The 17,405-nt window shown below is 37.4% G+C and overlaps 1 protein-coding gene across 7 annotated transcripts in view; it reads left to right on the top strand.

Moving 5' to 3' along the window:
- The window catches only part of dlgap4b (discs, large (Drosophila) homolog-associated protein 4b), a 339,971-nt gene that overhangs the window by 273,930 nt on the left and 48,636 nt on the right, over positions 1-17,405 (top strand). For 4 of the 7 annotated variants that reach the window (XM_057845839.1, XM_057845841.1, XM_057845840.1 and 1 more), the window contains 2 exons: positions 2,184-2,430; positions 2,660-2,812. In XM_057845839.1, coding sequence (XP_057701822.1) covers positions 2,184-2,430; positions 2,660-2,812 — 400 coding nt within the window. The remainder of the gene's footprint in view (positions 1-2,183; positions 2,431-2,659; positions 2,813-17,405) is intronic. The other 3 variants (XM_057845842.1, XM_057845844.1, XM_057845845.1) reach the window with 1 other exon arrangement.

The following is a 17,405-nucleotide window of genomic DNA, read 5'->3' as shown; positions in this document are numbered from 1 at the left end:
AACTGATCCGAGTAATTTTATTCACCTCGAGGAATCGTTTCATTTTGCCAGCTCTAAGCATCACATTTTGCCCGGACTACTTTTAATTCCGGACAACGCGCTGACGTCACGTGCGTAGAGGAAGAAGCAATTTAAAAAAAAAACTTACTGCAGCCGACAGCCGCTACAAACTACGCCGACGATGCTAAAAACTACGCCCGCATGATGCTAGTGCGGTAGCAGGTAGTGGCCGATGCGTCTCATAGATATTATGCATTTAGGATTAGATGCGAAATGACAGACTCCGCCGCGTCTGGGGAGCGTTGGTAAACAGCCGCCATCTTTAAGCTGTAGACTTCTCATTCTAACGTTACTGTCACTCGCTCACGTAGACGTAACGTTAGCCCTTCGGAGGGCTAGGTTTCTATTGATTATGACCACTGTCGATGCGTGGCTAACGTGTCTTAAATACAGGCTTTATTTAATCTGTAAAAACACTGTAGAGTGATGAGGGTGTAAAATTAAAACATAATAAAGCTAACTGTCAGTTTTAGCTCAGTAGTCATTGCTGCATAAAACACCAAGTAGCACTGGTCCCTAATGTGCTCCAATACAGCAGGTATCATACATTTATTTTGAACACTGCAAAAACTCAAAATCCTATAAGTACTTACAGTTTAGACCAACTTAAAACTTAACTAGAACTTAAAAATAGCTTGACACAAATGGAAATTAAATTGAAACATGTGGGTAAAACACACACACAAGCACAAACACAAGCGTAATTACCCTAATTTTCGGACTATAAGCCGCTACTTTTTCTCTCATTTTGATTCCTGCGGCTTATAGTCCAGTGCGGCTTATTTGTTGATTTATTTGGGTTAATAGGCAACACTTTTGTTTGACAGCGGCATCATAAGACTGTCATAAGAACATTATGACATGACACTATCATTGGCATGACTGAATATATGACATATGTCAATATGTGTCATATTATGTCACCTGCTCCATTTATGTCCAGCTCAGATCTTTTATGTCCATTCAAAAGTGAGATAATTTGCTGGATGACACTAACCGACATCTATTATAAGCATTCATTAATGCTTATGACAATCAGTGCCATTTAATAATTATGACTGTCTTATGACAGTATTATGGCACCACTATCCAAGAAAATGTTACCAAATACCAGACCTAGCAATTAATGAAACAACTGGAACAGTAACTGAAGAAATAATTACCACAGAACATGATTGTCATTTACATCTGTAGTGCCGCAATGCATGCAAGGAGGAATGTTGGATGACAACAGTGTTGACAGCAGTTGGCAGCAGAGGATGACTGTCTCCCCCAAGGGAGCAGTGATGGCCGAATGAAGCTTCTAGAAACAATAAGGCTTTGCAGCCAATTGGTTCAAGCTTAATGGTGGTTCATTTGGTCTCATGACAGTCTTATGATACAATTGTCAAATGAAATGTTACCAGTTAATATCTTTTGGTGTAAATATCCCATAATACAATGAGGGCAACTGCGGCTTATAGTCCAGCGCAGCTTATCTATGAACAAATGTCGTTTTCATGTCAAATTTGGTGGCTGGCGGCTTATAGTCAGGTGCGCCTTACGGCCCAGAAATTACGGTACATTTTTAGGTAACAAATATGTTTTTTTTTAATAAGATCTAGAAGTTTTTGAGTGAAAGCAGTGAATTTTTTTTTCTAGTCACATCTGAGATGCAATTGTTGGCTGTTTTCAACAATGTACATGGAAAATAAAGACATTGATTGACTGAAAATGGTTCAATATTGGATTAAATGTCTTTTTTTCTCATGTATATTTATAATTGCTCTTTACCTTAAATAAAAAATGTTTTATCCGATTACTCGATTAATCGATAGAATTTTCAGTCAAATACTCGATTACTAAAATATTCGATAGCTGCAGCCCTATAATATTGACTGGCCTGGAGTAAATTAACTCTAACCCACGACGTTAATGAGGACAAGCATTATTGACAATAGTTGGAAGAACAGGTAAAGGAGTGGCTGATGGTTGGATGGATAAATAAAAGCATTTTCACTCTTCCCCAGTGTTGGTCCAGCAGCTTGTGCTGGCATCATGTGTTTCCATGCTGCCCAGAACAGATGTCATGGTTAAAATTTACTGGATGTTTACAGTGATCTCTTTCATCTGTTCCCGCGCAGCTTCGGGACCTGAGTCATCATTATGAGGACCGTAGCTCCGATTCCACATTCCGAGATTCCCGCTCCCATTCTCAGGACAACCCAGAGCCTCCGGACATGCCCATGCCCACTTGCTTCCGCTCCCGCAGTCACAGTTACCTGAGAGCCATCCAGGCTGGCTGCTCTCAAGATGACGACGTGACCTCCATAGACTCAGGCTCGCTCCCGCCATCTGACAGCACTGTTCGCACCTACGGTAGCAGCACTGGTGAGTCGCTAACTGGAAAAACACAAGTGTTGAAAGGAAATACATGTTTGCTGATAGCAAATACAAAAAGGGAAGAAAGAGGAGACGAGTAACAGTTATTGATTATCATTTTAATTGATGATCTACAGTACGTACACCCCCATGAGTGAGTGGGACAGTGGTCACACACATACACACAGTACACACACCAGAATTTTAGTTCAATTGCAGCCTCTTTTGCCCATACTAGACGGCCTTTCTACAAATTGGAAGACATGGAAAGAACAGTTTGGCTCTTACCTGATAGCCACTGGCTTGGACAAAGCTCCAAAGGAGAAACAACTTGCTATTTTTCTGCACCGTTTGGGGACAGACAGACCACGCATCATACCCACACACAAAGGTAACAATGTCAAGCCAGTTCCTCCACCCATCCTCAACCCAATCACTCTAAAAGGGACAGATGGCTGGTGTGTTTACTTTTTTAGGGGGTGGTCACACCACTACATTCATACCCTTTTTACGTCACACTGCTAGTGCAGTTGTTAGTATTTATATCCTGTGATCTCAATTTCCAAATAATGATGATTATTCAGCATAAGGTGTCCATAACTGCATTGTCATACACATAGGCGAAGTTTGACTTTGGGGGCAGGGAGGGCACAACATGTTGATGACCCCGGATTGCAGCTAGGCCTGTCGCGATAACAAATTTTAGTGTGCGATAATTTATTTCATAAATTATTGCGATATGCAATATTATTGCACCCCCCCAATTAAAAAAAAAAAAAATACAATAACACTGTGAGAATACAGTATATATTAATAGATCATGTACACCCATTTAAACGCAATAAATGTTTACTCTTAAATTCAAAATTACTTTTTAGGAAATCGCAACTAAAAACAATAGACCATGCCTCTTTTAAGTAAAAGACAACAACATTAATACTGCACAGAAACACAGAAGAAATAAAATGTGTTTTTTAAGAAAAATAAAATTCCACTTAATAATTTAAGCATCTAGGCAAATGAAAACGTTTCCCCTCATAGCTTCTGCTATGGCGTTCCATGTGTAATACAGTGGTACCTCTACATACGAAGTTAATTCGTTCCAGGAGCTTGTTTGTAAGTCGAAATGGTCGTATGTCGAGCAGTATTTTCCCATAAGAATACATTATAATTCCAATAATTCGTTCCACAGCCCAAAAACCCACACTACAGTACATCCTTAATAAATACTGCTGTTACTATTGCAAATAGCAATTACAAAGAGCAAAACAAATAAAATATGAATAAAAATCAGAATAACAATAATATAGTAATAGCAATAATAACAATAATACAGTACAGTACCTGTAATAATGTAACAAAGCTAATGTGGCGGACTTTTTTTGCTGTACCTGAACGCACCGCGGGGCTGGCGGTGAGCAGGAGAGCGCTATTTTACTTTCTGTTTCGATCCTGGCGTCAACAGCAGTGGACACTCGGCGAGTTGATGGAATAAATGATTTTAAACCTGACGAAGTTGGCGATTACTTAGGCGATGTTACCACAATAAGAACTGTCACCTTAACGGAGGGGGACCGCCGGCCGAGATCGGCATTCTATGACCCAGTTCATGGATGCACACACCATGCTTATATTTTGCTATCATTTACATCTTCATTTCAATGGTAAGCGTCACCTTTTCTTTTTTTTTTCTCCACCTGTACTAAACTTAAACTGCACTAAACTAAAAACAGAACTAAAATGCATTTTGCATAGTTGGTAACAAGGAAGCCGAACTTTTAACAGCACATCAGCCGTAAGCGCACGCAGGTGCACGCGAGGCGATAAATCGCAGCGGAAAAATTATCGCCTTCATTTTTATTTACCGTGCGATAAATGGAATTATTGTGTATTGCGACAGGCTTAATTGCAGCAATAAAATTAACTTACAAGAATATTTAATAATAAGTTGACAATGAGCGTTTTTTTGTTTCCCATCATTCTTGAGGGGAATTCTACATCAGGCTGCTTAGGCAATACTTTTCGCCAAGATTGTCATCCATTGAATATGGTACGCCTGCCGGTGTCGTGCCAATGTAGTTACCCCAGTCAAAAATTGTATCCCCTGGAAGGAGCCATATGGAGGTATATTTGTGTCTTTATTTTTCAACCAAAAAAAAAATGTTGCTTCAATTAAAAAAATAGGTTTGAATGCAAAAATAAATTTTGAAACTCAAAAAACTATATATATAAAAAAAATGCATGTGAAAGCTATTTTTCTTTAATTTTATTTATTTATTTATTTTCCCGATTGAAGTCAAGTTTTTTTGATTGAAGCAACTTTTTTGATTGAAGTAATGTTGATTTGTTTTTGGGCCACATTTTGGTTAGGACATTTTTTGATTTAGTCAAAAAAATAAGTTGCTTCAAAAAAATATAGATTAAAATAAAAAAAATAAAAAATAAAAAAAATTTCAATCATACAAAAGGTTTTTGAATGCGAAAAAATATTTGAGATTGAAAAATTTGCATTTGAACACTTAATTTTTCATGGAAAAAGTTTTCTTTGATTGAAACAATCCTATTTGTGTTTGGGCCATATTATGATTAGGACATTTGTTTCTAAATCATTCAAACCCCCCAAAAATTTGCTTCAATCAAAAAAATATATATATTTTCGGTCAAAGAAAAAAATAATTTTTCCCAAAAAATTTTTTCAAAGAAAATGTTTTTTTTAATTATATGCAAAGCAAATGACCGTCTAAGGTGCTCGAAAAATAATTTTTACTCATTATAAAAATTATATTTTTTTGTTGATTTCATTCATTTTTGTTGCAGTTTTATTGCTTTTCAACTTTTATACATATAGGAAAGTCATTTACATGCAGTGACACTTTTCGGACACCGGGGGGGCTGGCCCCTCTGACCCCCCCATAAAATCCGCTTATGGTCATACATGGTTATTTTACAATGCAGATGATAGCTTAATCTGCACAATTGGGAAGAGTTCCCTCTTGTGGACCTATGGAAACTATATTTGCAGCCCTAATTTTTTTATATTAATCACGTTGAAATATTTAACGCAATTAACGCATGCGCTGCACGACCTACTCAGGCATTGTCGCGTTCAATCTATAATGGCGCCGTTTTACCTATATATAGAGAGCTAAAAGGCAGCGTTAAATGAGTAGAGTGAATTTTGGCAGTCTTTGGAGCCTTATTTTAATTGGCTAAAGCTTAACAATCCCTCCCTCAACAATTAGAAGTATTGTGGGAAGCAATGTGGGGAAGCAAGGTAGTAGTTGATCTTTTTCTTAACACTCTATGTTATTTCCCAACGCAGAGAAGATATATCAATTGGTGCAACTACGCACAGTCATGGTTGCACTTCCCATCATGCATTTGGGCAAAACAGTTAAATGGCTACAGTATAATTTACTGAAAGTTCAACAAATACAATAGATGGCAATATTTAATCACAATATACAAAGTCACATTTATCCTTTACGAATTACAAGTCTTTCTATACGTGGATCCCTCTCACAGAAAGAGTGTTAATAATGTAAATGCTATCTTGAGAATTTATTGTCATAATAAACAAATACAGTACTTATGTACTGTATGTTGAATGTATATATTCGTCCGAGTTTTATTCATTTTTTTCTTAATGCATTGCCAAAATGTATATGATCGGGAAAAATGATCGGGAATGATTGGAATTGAATCGGGAGCAAAAAAAAGCAATCGGATCGCGAAATATCAGGATCGGCAGATACTCAAACTAAAACGATCGGGATCGGATCGGGAGCAAAAAAAACATGATCGAAACAACCCTACTTCATACACCTGCAGCCCTTGAACAGATAATGGATGGATTCAAATAGACTAATAAAGAGAAGATCCTGTTAGAAAATGCTCTTTTATAATGGATCCATTAGAGAAAACAGTATTTAATGTGAAAAGGAATTCTTGAAGAAACCCAAATGTGCAACGTCGAATGAAGGGGTTCTCTAAAAGTGAGTATTTTTTCCACTAGGACTATTGCTGCAACAATTAATCGATTAACTCGAGTAATTCGATTTGAAAAAAAAAGATTTGAATTAAATTTTGCTGCTTCGAGTATTCGTTTAAATAAAGTGGTATGGTCATGGTTTGTTTTGAAAGTGTTTGCATTTAGTTGTATTGATTTGGGTGGATAAACTGCCCTCTAGTGGAAACAGTGAATATGACATAACTCAATTCACATGGCTGAATCCAGCTGCTCCCTGTTTAGGCCAAGATAAGCTAAGTTTTTGTTTGAGCTGATTTTTTTTAAAGCATTTGTAATTTAGTTTATAGGTATATTTAACTTTTTTGTGGGAACATTTGCTTGAACAATTTGTTTAGAGCATTTAAAAAAAAAAAAAGCATTTTATAACGTTTAAGTTATTTTCTTATTATCACTCACAACAAATGGGATATGAGATACTATTTCAATTTGAGCTTTTAATTGGTGGAAGCTAATGAGTCTTTCACCTCCGTCTTTGACTAAAACTCAATAGGGAAAATCGTTGAACAATTATCTCTGAATATTTAATTGCAGTACTGTCACAATCACAAAAAAAAATCATTACAATAAATGTCTCAATTTCTAACTCAAATCTATGATTATTTTCAATAATACTGGATCTGTCGCGCAATAAATGCTATTGTATATTGTGGCTTCTGCCTGTAAATTTCGCTGGTCCCACACTTTAAAATAAATAAATAAATAAATAAATAAATATTATTATTTACATGAGTGTACAGACAAAAAGGTGAACAACCAACAATAAAAAATAGAAATATGACAGGCGTTACAAATATTCAAAACAATATCTACCTAAAGAAGAAAACAATTAACAATAGAGTCATTCAAAATTAGTTACACACTGAAAAAAAAAGTAAGTTTTGCAGAAGAGGGGCTCGTGAAGAAAGTAAGAAAATGAAGGTGACAGCTTGCTAAATTTACATTTGTGGAGGTGGAATTTCGATGAGTAGGTTAATGATTACCAAAAAAAGAACAAACAAAAAAGAACAATTTCATTCTTGAGTTATTTATAGAAACAAAAAGTTATTTCAAAAATTTATTGGAAAAAAGGGCAGGTCTAAAAAGGTGATGAACTGAAAAAGGTGATGAACTGTCTCTGGATGATTTCCACAGAACGAACAGTTTGCATCAATCTTGTGACTGCAGCGTTTGCTGACGTTTTCATTAACAACCACATAGTGGCGCTCGCCACCATACGTCACAGTATAAATTACAGGGCAATTGTTGCTTTCAAAGATTACGGAATTTTTGCAACTCTGTTGATATCGTTAATAACCATTTTCATTTATTGTAATTATTTTCTTCAGAAATATTGCTTGCAATGTATGGTTTTGGTTTATTCATATTCAATATGTTTAGATAAAAATATCTACAAATGTTTACATCAAGCATTGCGAATTTTATGTAGGGTAACTGAGGCTTTCGAGGTGAACCTAAATGCATCATTCCTTATGCCACACGCCCCCTCACAGACTTCAGCATTCTAACAACAAAAGGCAAACTAAGCTTGACGTCTTCTGACACTCTAGTCACATTGTTCTTGATGAAATGACATTTTCATTCCAAAAACTAACATCTTTGGCTTTTGTCTGTTTCTGAGAGAAAGGTAAGAAGAATTCTAGTTGGAAAGTTCGTTTTATAGGGGCTCTACTTGGCGTAGTTCAAGATTAAAAACAATGCAATTTATGTTTCCCCAGTGTACGAGAAATATGGCATTTTGCGCTCCTCCAATTAGCTAATGTACCGTAACATAAAGAAGAAATGCTACTATTTCGCTATTATTTGGTCATTTAAAATTGTTATGCTTTTTTGTTTAGTTTAATTGAGTTTTTCTGAGCGTCAGGTTGTAGAGCATTTTTTGTTAACTTAAAAAATTGTGGATTTGTTAGTTTGTTTCTGCTGTTTTTAAGTGATTTGACTATGCTCATTATCTTCCCATTTTTTGCCTGTTGAGTCCACCAGACTGGGTGGAGTCCTCAGTATTTGTGTTTTATTTGCGAGTCTGTTTGTTGATATTCAGACGCAATATTGTGGATTATGCGATTATCTGAGAGGCTGATCTTGTTGACGACAATTGGGTTTGTCATATGTGAGGTTGTCATTGTTTTGTGGCTGTGATTAGATTAAACAATACAGAAGTGCAGACAAGTTGGCAAGCAGTGCTTAAACCGTTAACTAGAGCAGCACAATCAACCTTTTGTCTTTCATTGTTTCTGCATATTGTCTAACACCAATAAACATAAGGGCAATACTATTGTCACATATTTTGTCACTGACACTATTTCATTTGAATTGGGGATTTTTTTTTTTTTTTTTTTTTTTTTTTTTGCCATATACGTTTTTAAGGCAGGTAGTTTTGGTTGGTTGTTTTTTTTTTTTGTGACAAAAACAACCTGGCTAGCTGCTTAATGGTAGAGAGTTGAATTATTTCAAAAAATGACATTATTGATAAAAGTCATCCATAGCTGCAACCCGCAGCTCTAGAGCCACATACGGCTCTTTAGCCCTGCCCAAGTGGCTCCCTGGAGCTTTTTCAAAAAATGTTTGGAAATGGAAAAAGATGGGGGAGGGTAATATATTTTTTGTTTTGATATGGTTTCTGTAGGAGGACAAACGTGATTTTAATTCATTAATATTGTAATGAAGTTTAACTTGAGGCGGCATCCTACAACAGAGTAGTCAGATGGTGCGTTATTCTCTATAAGATGCACTGCAGGGAAAATAAACATTTAATCACGAAGGCTCATTATGTATTTGCAGCCAATTTAGTTATTTTGGCTAATACAGTGATCCCTCGCTACTTTGCGTTTCAAACTTTGCACCCTCAGTCCTAATAACATTTTAAATAAAATACTGTAAGATATAGAGCTGTCCCGACTAGTCGACATAGTCGACGTCATCGATGACGTAAATCCGTCGACGAGCACAGCATCCCGTCGACGGTTAATGAAGGGTTAAAAAAATATATGCGTGGAAAGTTAGAATGTCGGATGCTCTGTTTGCAAGCGGGGAAAGCGGCACAAAGCCAAAAAAAGCGCACCAGAGTGTCCAAAACATTGACTTATTTCAAAGAAACACTCTTCTGTCCTGTCTCTTCAGTGCCAAGCTTGGCTGCACGTCGGCCGTGAATAAACACCTCAAGCGCCTTCACGCAGTTTGTTATTTATTTATTTTTTTTTCATTTTTTATACACCAGAGGGTGCTGTCGCCTTACTAAATAATAATGTTTCATTGACAATGGGCCTATAAGTGCTATTAGTATTGTTCTTAATGCTAATTGAAAGGTTTATTTCATGATTTCATGTTATGGTTTATTTTATGATATAGAAAATTATATAAGGTTAAAAGGTCATAAATATATACAGTAGATACAGTGATTGCACTCAAGGGAGAGATTGTCAATGATAAGGTAATAAGGTAAAGGCAATTCATATAGGCAATTCATTGATATATAAATAAGGTTTAAAAGGAAAAAGTTGAAAAGTTTTTGTTAATTTCTAATTGTGTTGCTTTATTTGTGTGCACCGTAGCTCTTACAGTGTGGTTACATCAAGGATGAAATAAAAGTTGTAAACCATCAGTTTAAGAGACCATCGTTTCAATCGGGATGCTACACTAGTTAATTCTATCAGCATTTGAACTCATTGTTTATTTGTGATTTATTATTGTTATTTACGTGTTTATTTGTACTTTAATAAATTATTTGAGTGTTCCAATGTTTTTTGTGAATTGATAAGCGTCAACAAAAATGTCATTGCTAAATTAGTAAAAAAAAAAAAAAAAAAAAATTTATTATTAGATTAGTCGACTAATCGTAAAAATAGTCAGCTGACTAATCGGGAGAAAATTAGTCGTTTGGGACAGCCCTAGTAAGCTATATACATGTACAAATTAGGAGTGCAACGGGTTGCGGTTCAAAGCCGAACCGTACGGTTCGCCATGTACGGTTCAATATGCCTTTATGAACCGCGCCTTTTCGGTTTTGCAATTAATTTATTCCGAACGCTTGTGGAATGAATTGGTCGAGCTCTGTGTAGGACGTGAAGCACAGATGTGGAGAAATTCCCGCCCCGCCGCAAGTAAATGTCCAATCGCTGTCAAGCACCTGTGTAATAGAAGCCGAGTAACGCCTTCTGTCGCTTACGACCAAAGTGAAAGTGAAACAAGAAAGAAAACAAAAAGCTATGGCGAGCAGAGGAGTGGAGAGACCGAATTTTGAGGAAGCACTGGCTTCTTTCAAATCTGCGGTGTGGCAACATTTCGGTTTCCCTGTAGACTACAATGCGGTGGGAGAGAAAATAGGAGGGAGAGAAAATATTGAAAAAAACAAAACAATTTGCAAGCATTGCTCAGCGCTTGTTCCCTATGCTCATGGCAACACTTATAACATGACTCCGGCACCTCAGCCGGCATCACCCACAGATATCACTTTCTCCGAGCAGGACAACCCCGGAGATGACACCGGTGAAAACACACAGCGGGCTTCGTTAATTTATTTGCAACGCTTGACCCGCGTTACATTGTTCCCTCGCAGACATATTTCTCCAGCAACGTATTCCCTGACATTTATGAAATGGCACGCAAAGCCATCGAAGATGACTTCGCTAAAGCACATAGTTTCGCCGTGACCACTGATAGTTGGACGTCACGTCCCGTGCTACAGAGTGGTACTACCTAACTGTGACGGTCCACTATAATTCATACCTGTCAAGTTGTACGGTCTCGGCGTAATTTGTACAAGTGAGCACTGATTTTTAAATGTGTACGTTACGTTCAAATTCTGTACGTTTCTCGTGCATTACGTTTTTTTCCCTCCGTTCGTTAATACGTTGGTTGAATGACGCGAGAAAAGTCAGAGGCACGGAGAGGAAAAAGTGTTTGTTGTGACGCTGTAGCAAACGCGATGCTAGGCTAGGTGGCTCCAATATTTCCTTACTGTAGCCGACAGCCTACAACCTACGCCTAGATATCTCATGCATATAGAACTACATGCGGAATGACAGACTCGGTAGCGTTAGTAAACAGCCGCCATTTTAAAGCAGTAAACTTCTCAGAAAGGCTCTGTTGTAGTGAACCTTCCTAGTGAACCTAACTTTTTATCTAAAATACTCCTAAATCGTCATAATCTTTACTTGAGTCTATCTTTAAATGATGAAACCATTTTAAAATTTTCACATGTCAAAAGTAGACAGAAGGGAACTAATGCAAAAACGGGAGCAATTTTATCAACTTTAACGGTTGATTCAGAACATTAAATGACCTCCAAACATAGCAAAGGTTACTATGGGTTTTTTTTTTCTTTGAAAAAATGGAAAAAACAAAACAAAACATGAAAGGTAACACCAGTTACTTTGCCAAGTAACTTTTTTACTACTGTGTGTGTATTTCAGTAGTCAGTCACTAAACCAGCCAAAGAACTAAGAGGCGTTTTAACAGTCCAACATTTTTACATTTTAAGTGTTTATTTCATTTTCTTAAAAGCAAAATAAAGGCATTTCTTTTAAAAAAAAATGCAAAAAGCAAACCGAAACTGTGATCCCAAAACCGAGGTTCAAACCGAACCGTGGGCTAACTGAACCGTTGCACCCCTAGTACAAATCCTTGTTTTCTTTTACATATATAATTCATATCATAATTATTACATTTGCATTGCTTAGAAACCATTTCTAATAATATACATATACATGTAAGGTTTTTTTTTGTTGTTGTTTATTTTTCGTTTTTTGAATTATACTTTGGGGGGAAAAGGAAAACATGTTGTATATGTATCTCTTTAAAATGCTGTTAAATCTCAATAAATACATCAAACACACTTAAAAAAAAAAAAAAAATGTAAATAAGCTCGCTTCTACTTCGCGGATTTACAAAGCAGGTCGAAGATGGTAAAGGCGATTTTCTTTTGACCAAACAAAAATACAATCCAAATTCTGATTAAATAAAAATACATTGAAAAAACATTTTCTTGACTTAAAATAAAAATACAAAAAACATGCAAGTACGATGTTTACACATGTACACTAAATAATTGACAAGATCTGTCATTAAGGTGGTAACAATAACTATTGACAGTACATTTTGTAACTATAAAACACTGCTGGACAAAAAAGAAAACGTGCAAGTAGTACAGTACATGTTCACATGTACAGAACATAAATGACAATCTCTGTCATTAAGGTGCAAACAAAATAATTATTGACATTAACTTTAACTGTAAAACACTGCTCAATGAGAAAAAAGGCATTTGGGGGTCACAAAGCTGTTTACTCACATCATCAGCCAGTTTTTCAGTGTGCCTTATGGTTGATGAATCTGGACGTGGGATTTGTTTGATTTTTGTTGTCATTTCCTCCTTTTCTTTTCCTTCGAACATTGTTGCCATCACTTTAGTCATGCATTCTTTTATTATTTCTCCATCAGAGATCGCCATATGTTTGGCCAACACCCACGACACTCTGAGTGAGCACTCCGTTGCAATTTGTTGTTGTGTCATAGATTTAACAATAACCTTGCTTGACTCTTGATATGACTGCTTCAACCTGTTCATTTCTCGCCTTCTCAATTCTGATTTAGGAGGAAACTTATCTTCAAAAAGCTGTGCTCTGTAACAAAACGGTGTTTCACATTTTCACTTTTAATAGCGCAATCGTCTTTAAGCATCTTAAGTACATAGGTTTGGTACTTGCAGTTGGTAAAATGGACGCATATTTTTCTGTGTATTCCTCATTGAAACGGTGATTTTTGTTGTTCACTTTTCTTCTCTTGGTCAACTTTGAGCATGACATTTTGTTAGATTCCGTCTTCCACTGGTGGCATTTAAACAAACAGATTGCAAAGTGCCGGGTGTGACTCGTGTTTCACACTGCTGCAGTCCGTCCGCTCTAGTTAGCAGCATGCAGGCTCTCTCAGCCAATCAGCGCATCGTTGTCATAGAGATGACATCAGAAGTGGGAACATGGAAGATATTTGAACAAAAATGAAACAGGAATTTAGCGATAGAATAGTAGCGCATAGCAATAGATCGGTGATTCATACAAATAATATATGTTTTAAAAGTTATTGTTTTTTTCAAGTTCCATTTGCTCTGGGTCTGCAGAGAGGCGTGCCATGGTCCGGTCGTGGACCGCGACCGTGCTATTGTCGGACCCCAGATGTAGATAAATGCGCTATATAAGTACTCTCCATTTACCATAAGGCTATTTTTTTTTTTTTTTTTTGAGGCTTCAGACATATTTCTTTTTCTTTTTTGGGGTGGTTATACAGTGGGCCAAATAAGTATTTAGTCAACCACCAATTGTGCAAGTTCTCCTACTTGAAAAGATTAGAGAGGCCTTTAATTGTCAACATGAGTCAACCTCAACCATGAGAGACAGAATGTGGAAAAAAAAACCTGAAAATCACATTGTTTGATTTTTAAAGAATTTATTTCCAAATTAGAGTGGAAAATAAGTATTTGGTCACCTACAAACAAGCAAGATTTCTGGCTGTCAACGAGGTCTAACTTCTTCTAACGAGGTCTAATGAGTTACCTGTATTAATGGCACCTGTTTTAACTCATTATCAGTATAAAAGACACCTGTCTACAACCTCAGTCTACACTATGGCCAAGACCAAAGAGCTGTCGAAGGACATCAGAGACAAAATTGTAGACCTGCACCAGGCTGGGAAGACTGAATCTGCAATAGGTAAAACGCTCGGTGTAAAGAAATCAACTGTGGGAGCAATTATTAGAAAATGGAAGACATACAAGACCACTGATAATCTCCCTCGATCTGGGGCTCTTACCCCGTGGCGTCAATGATAACAAGAATGCTGAGCAAAAATCCCAGAACCACACGGGGGGACCGAGTGAATGACCCACAGAGAGCTGGGACCACAGTAACAAAGGCTACTTACTATCAGTAACACAATGCGCCGCCAGGGACTCAAATCCTGCACTGCCAGACGTATCCCCCTGCTGAAGAAAGTATACGTCCAGGCCCGTCTGCGGTTCGCTAGAGAGCATTTAGATGATCCAGAAGAGGACTGGGAGTATGTGTTATGGTCAGATGAAACCAAAATAGAACTTTTTGGTAGAAACACAGGTTCTCGTGTTTGGAGGAGAAAGAAGACTGAATTGCATCCGAAGAACACCATACCCACTGTGAAGCATGGGGGTGGAAACATCATGCTTTGGGGCTGTTTTTCTGCAACGGGACCAGGACGACTGATCTGTGTAAAGAAAAGAATGAATGGGGCCATGTATCGAGAGATTTTGAGGGAAAATCTCCTTCCATCAGCAAGGGAATTGACGATGAGACGTGGCTGGGTCTTTCAGCATGACAATGATCCCAAACACACAGCCAGGGCAACAAAGGAGTGACTTCGTAAGAAGCATTTCAAGGTCCTGGGGTGGCCTAGCCAGTCTCAAGATCTCAACCCCATAGAAAATCTGTGGAGGGAGTTGAAAGTCCGTGTTGCCCAACGACAGCCCCAAAACATCACTGCTCTAGAGGAGATCTGCATGGAGGAATGGGCCAAAATACCAGCAGCAGTGTGTGAAAAAACGTTTGGCCTCCGTTATTGCCAACAAAGGGTCCATAACAAAGTATTGAGATGAACTTTTGGTACTGACCAAATACCTATTTTCTACCATGATTTGCAAAAATATTATTTAAAAATCAAACAATGTGATTTTCTGTTTTTTTTTTCCCACATTCTGTCTCTCATGGTTGAGGTTTACTCATGTTGACAATTACAGGCCTCTCTAATATTTAGAGTGGGAGAACTTGCACAATTAGTGGTTGACTAAATACTTATTTGCCCCACTGTATGTGGCTCTTTTACCATTTTGGGTTGCCAACCCCTGGTATAGTTGAATCAGGCTACAGGGTTTCCTAAATAACTTCAAATAATAATATGGCATACCTTGTCTATGTATTCATCTCAGTAACTTTTGTAAGTTGTAACTACTAATTACAGACGAGTACAATAACATACAGCGATCCCTTGTTTTTTCCAGTTAATGGGGACCAGAACCCGCCGCGATAAGTGAAAAACCGTGAAGTAGCGGGAAAAAAAAAATATTTTTTTTGTGTTCAATGTATTTATTAAAATTTAGGCTTTGGAAAGAGATACATATAGACTTGTTTCTTCACCCTTATCCCCGAAGTATAATCTTAAAAAAAACAACAAACTTTTTTATATATAAATGTTTTTAAGCACTTCAAATGTAATAATTATAACTTTTAAACATTTTACTGCCCCACCGAATTATTTTTAAACAAGAGTAAAGTAAAAAAAAAAATGCTCGTCTTTATTAAAAGTCCACTCAAATTGAAGTCTCACTCATGTGATGTCATGCATTGGGATGGTTCAAACAAGCTGGAATTTTTAAGATATTTTCCCCACCTAAATTCCTAATTGTGGCACTTTTAGTTGGTTCCATTTTTGATGTTCCACAACCTTTTTCATTATTATAAACACACAATGACTGAAGAAATTGCTGAAGAACAGTTGAGTTGTTGTAAATGTTTAAGACTAGGAGTGGGAACCTCTTGGTACCTCACAATACGATACGGTTTGCTATACAAAGCTCACGATAACGATGATCTGACGATATGGCGATACGATTATCGACAAATCAGTCAGGAAATCATTCTAGATACAGTGCCTTGCAAAAGTATTCGGCCCCCTTGAATCTTGCAACCTTTTGCCACATTTCAGGCTTCAAACATAAAGATATGAAATTTAATTTTTTTCTCAAGAATCAACAACAAGTGGGACACAATCGTGAAGTGGAACAACATTTATTGGATAATTTAAACTTTTTTAACATATAAAAAACTGAAAAGTGGGGTGTGCAATATTATTCGGCCCCTTTACTTTCAGCACAGCAAACTCACTCCAGAAGTTCAGTGAGGATCTCTGAATGATCCAATGTTGTCCTAAATGACCGATGATGATAAATAGAATCCACCTGTGTGTAAACAAGTCTCCGTATAAATGCACCTGCTCTGTGATAGTCTCAGGGTTCTGTTTAAAGTGCAGAGAGCATTATGAAAACCAAGGAACACACCAGGCAGGTCCGAGATACTGTTGTGGAGAAGTTTAAAGCCGGATTTGGATACAAAAAGATTTCCCAAGCTTCAAACATCTCAAGGAGCACTGTGCAAGCCATCATATTGAAATGGAAGGAGCATCAGACCACTGCAAATCTACCAAGACCCGGCCGTTCTAAGGAGAAAACTGATCAGAGATGCAGCCAAGAGGCCCATGATCACTCTGGATGAACTGCAGGGATCTACAACTGAGGTGGGAGAGTCTGTCCATAGGACAACAATCAGTCGTACACTGCACAAATCTGGCCTTTATGGAAGAGTGGCAAGAAGAAAGCCATTTCTCAAAGATATCCATAAAAAGTCTCGTTTAAAGTTTGCCACAAGCCACCTGGGAAACACACCAAACATGTGGAAGAAGGTGCTCTGGTCAGATGAAACCAAAATTGAACTTTTTGGCCACAATGCAAAACGATATGTTTGGCGTAAAAGCAACACAGCTCATCACCCTGAACACACCATCCCCACTGTCAAACATGGTGGTGGCAGCATCATGGTTTGGGCCTGCTTTTCTTCAGCAGGGACAGGGAAGATGGTTAAAATTGATGGGAAGATGGATGCAGCCAAATACAGGAACATTCTGGAAGAAAACCTGTTGGTATCTGCACAAGACCTGAGACTGGGACGGAGATTTATCTTCCAACAGGACAATGATCCAAAACATAAAGCCAAATCTACAATTGAATGGTTCAAAAATAAACGTATCCAGGTGTTAGAATGGCCAAGTCAAAGTCCAGACCTGAATCCAATCGAGAATCTGTGGAAAGAGCTGAAGACTGCTGTTCACAAACACTCTCCATCCAACCTCACTGAGCTCGAGCTGTTTTGCAAGGAAGAATGGG

The sequence above is a fragment of the Corythoichthys intestinalis genome, chromosome 9 (assembly GCF_030265065.1).
Source record: "Corythoichthys intestinalis isolate RoL2023-P3 chromosome 9, ASM3026506v1, whole genome shotgun sequence".
Lineage (NCBI taxonomy): Eukaryota > Metazoa > Chordata > Actinopteri > Syngnathiformes > Syngnathidae > Corythoichthys > Corythoichthys intestinalis.
This window is presented reverse-complemented; position numbering and strand designations above follow the sequence as displayed.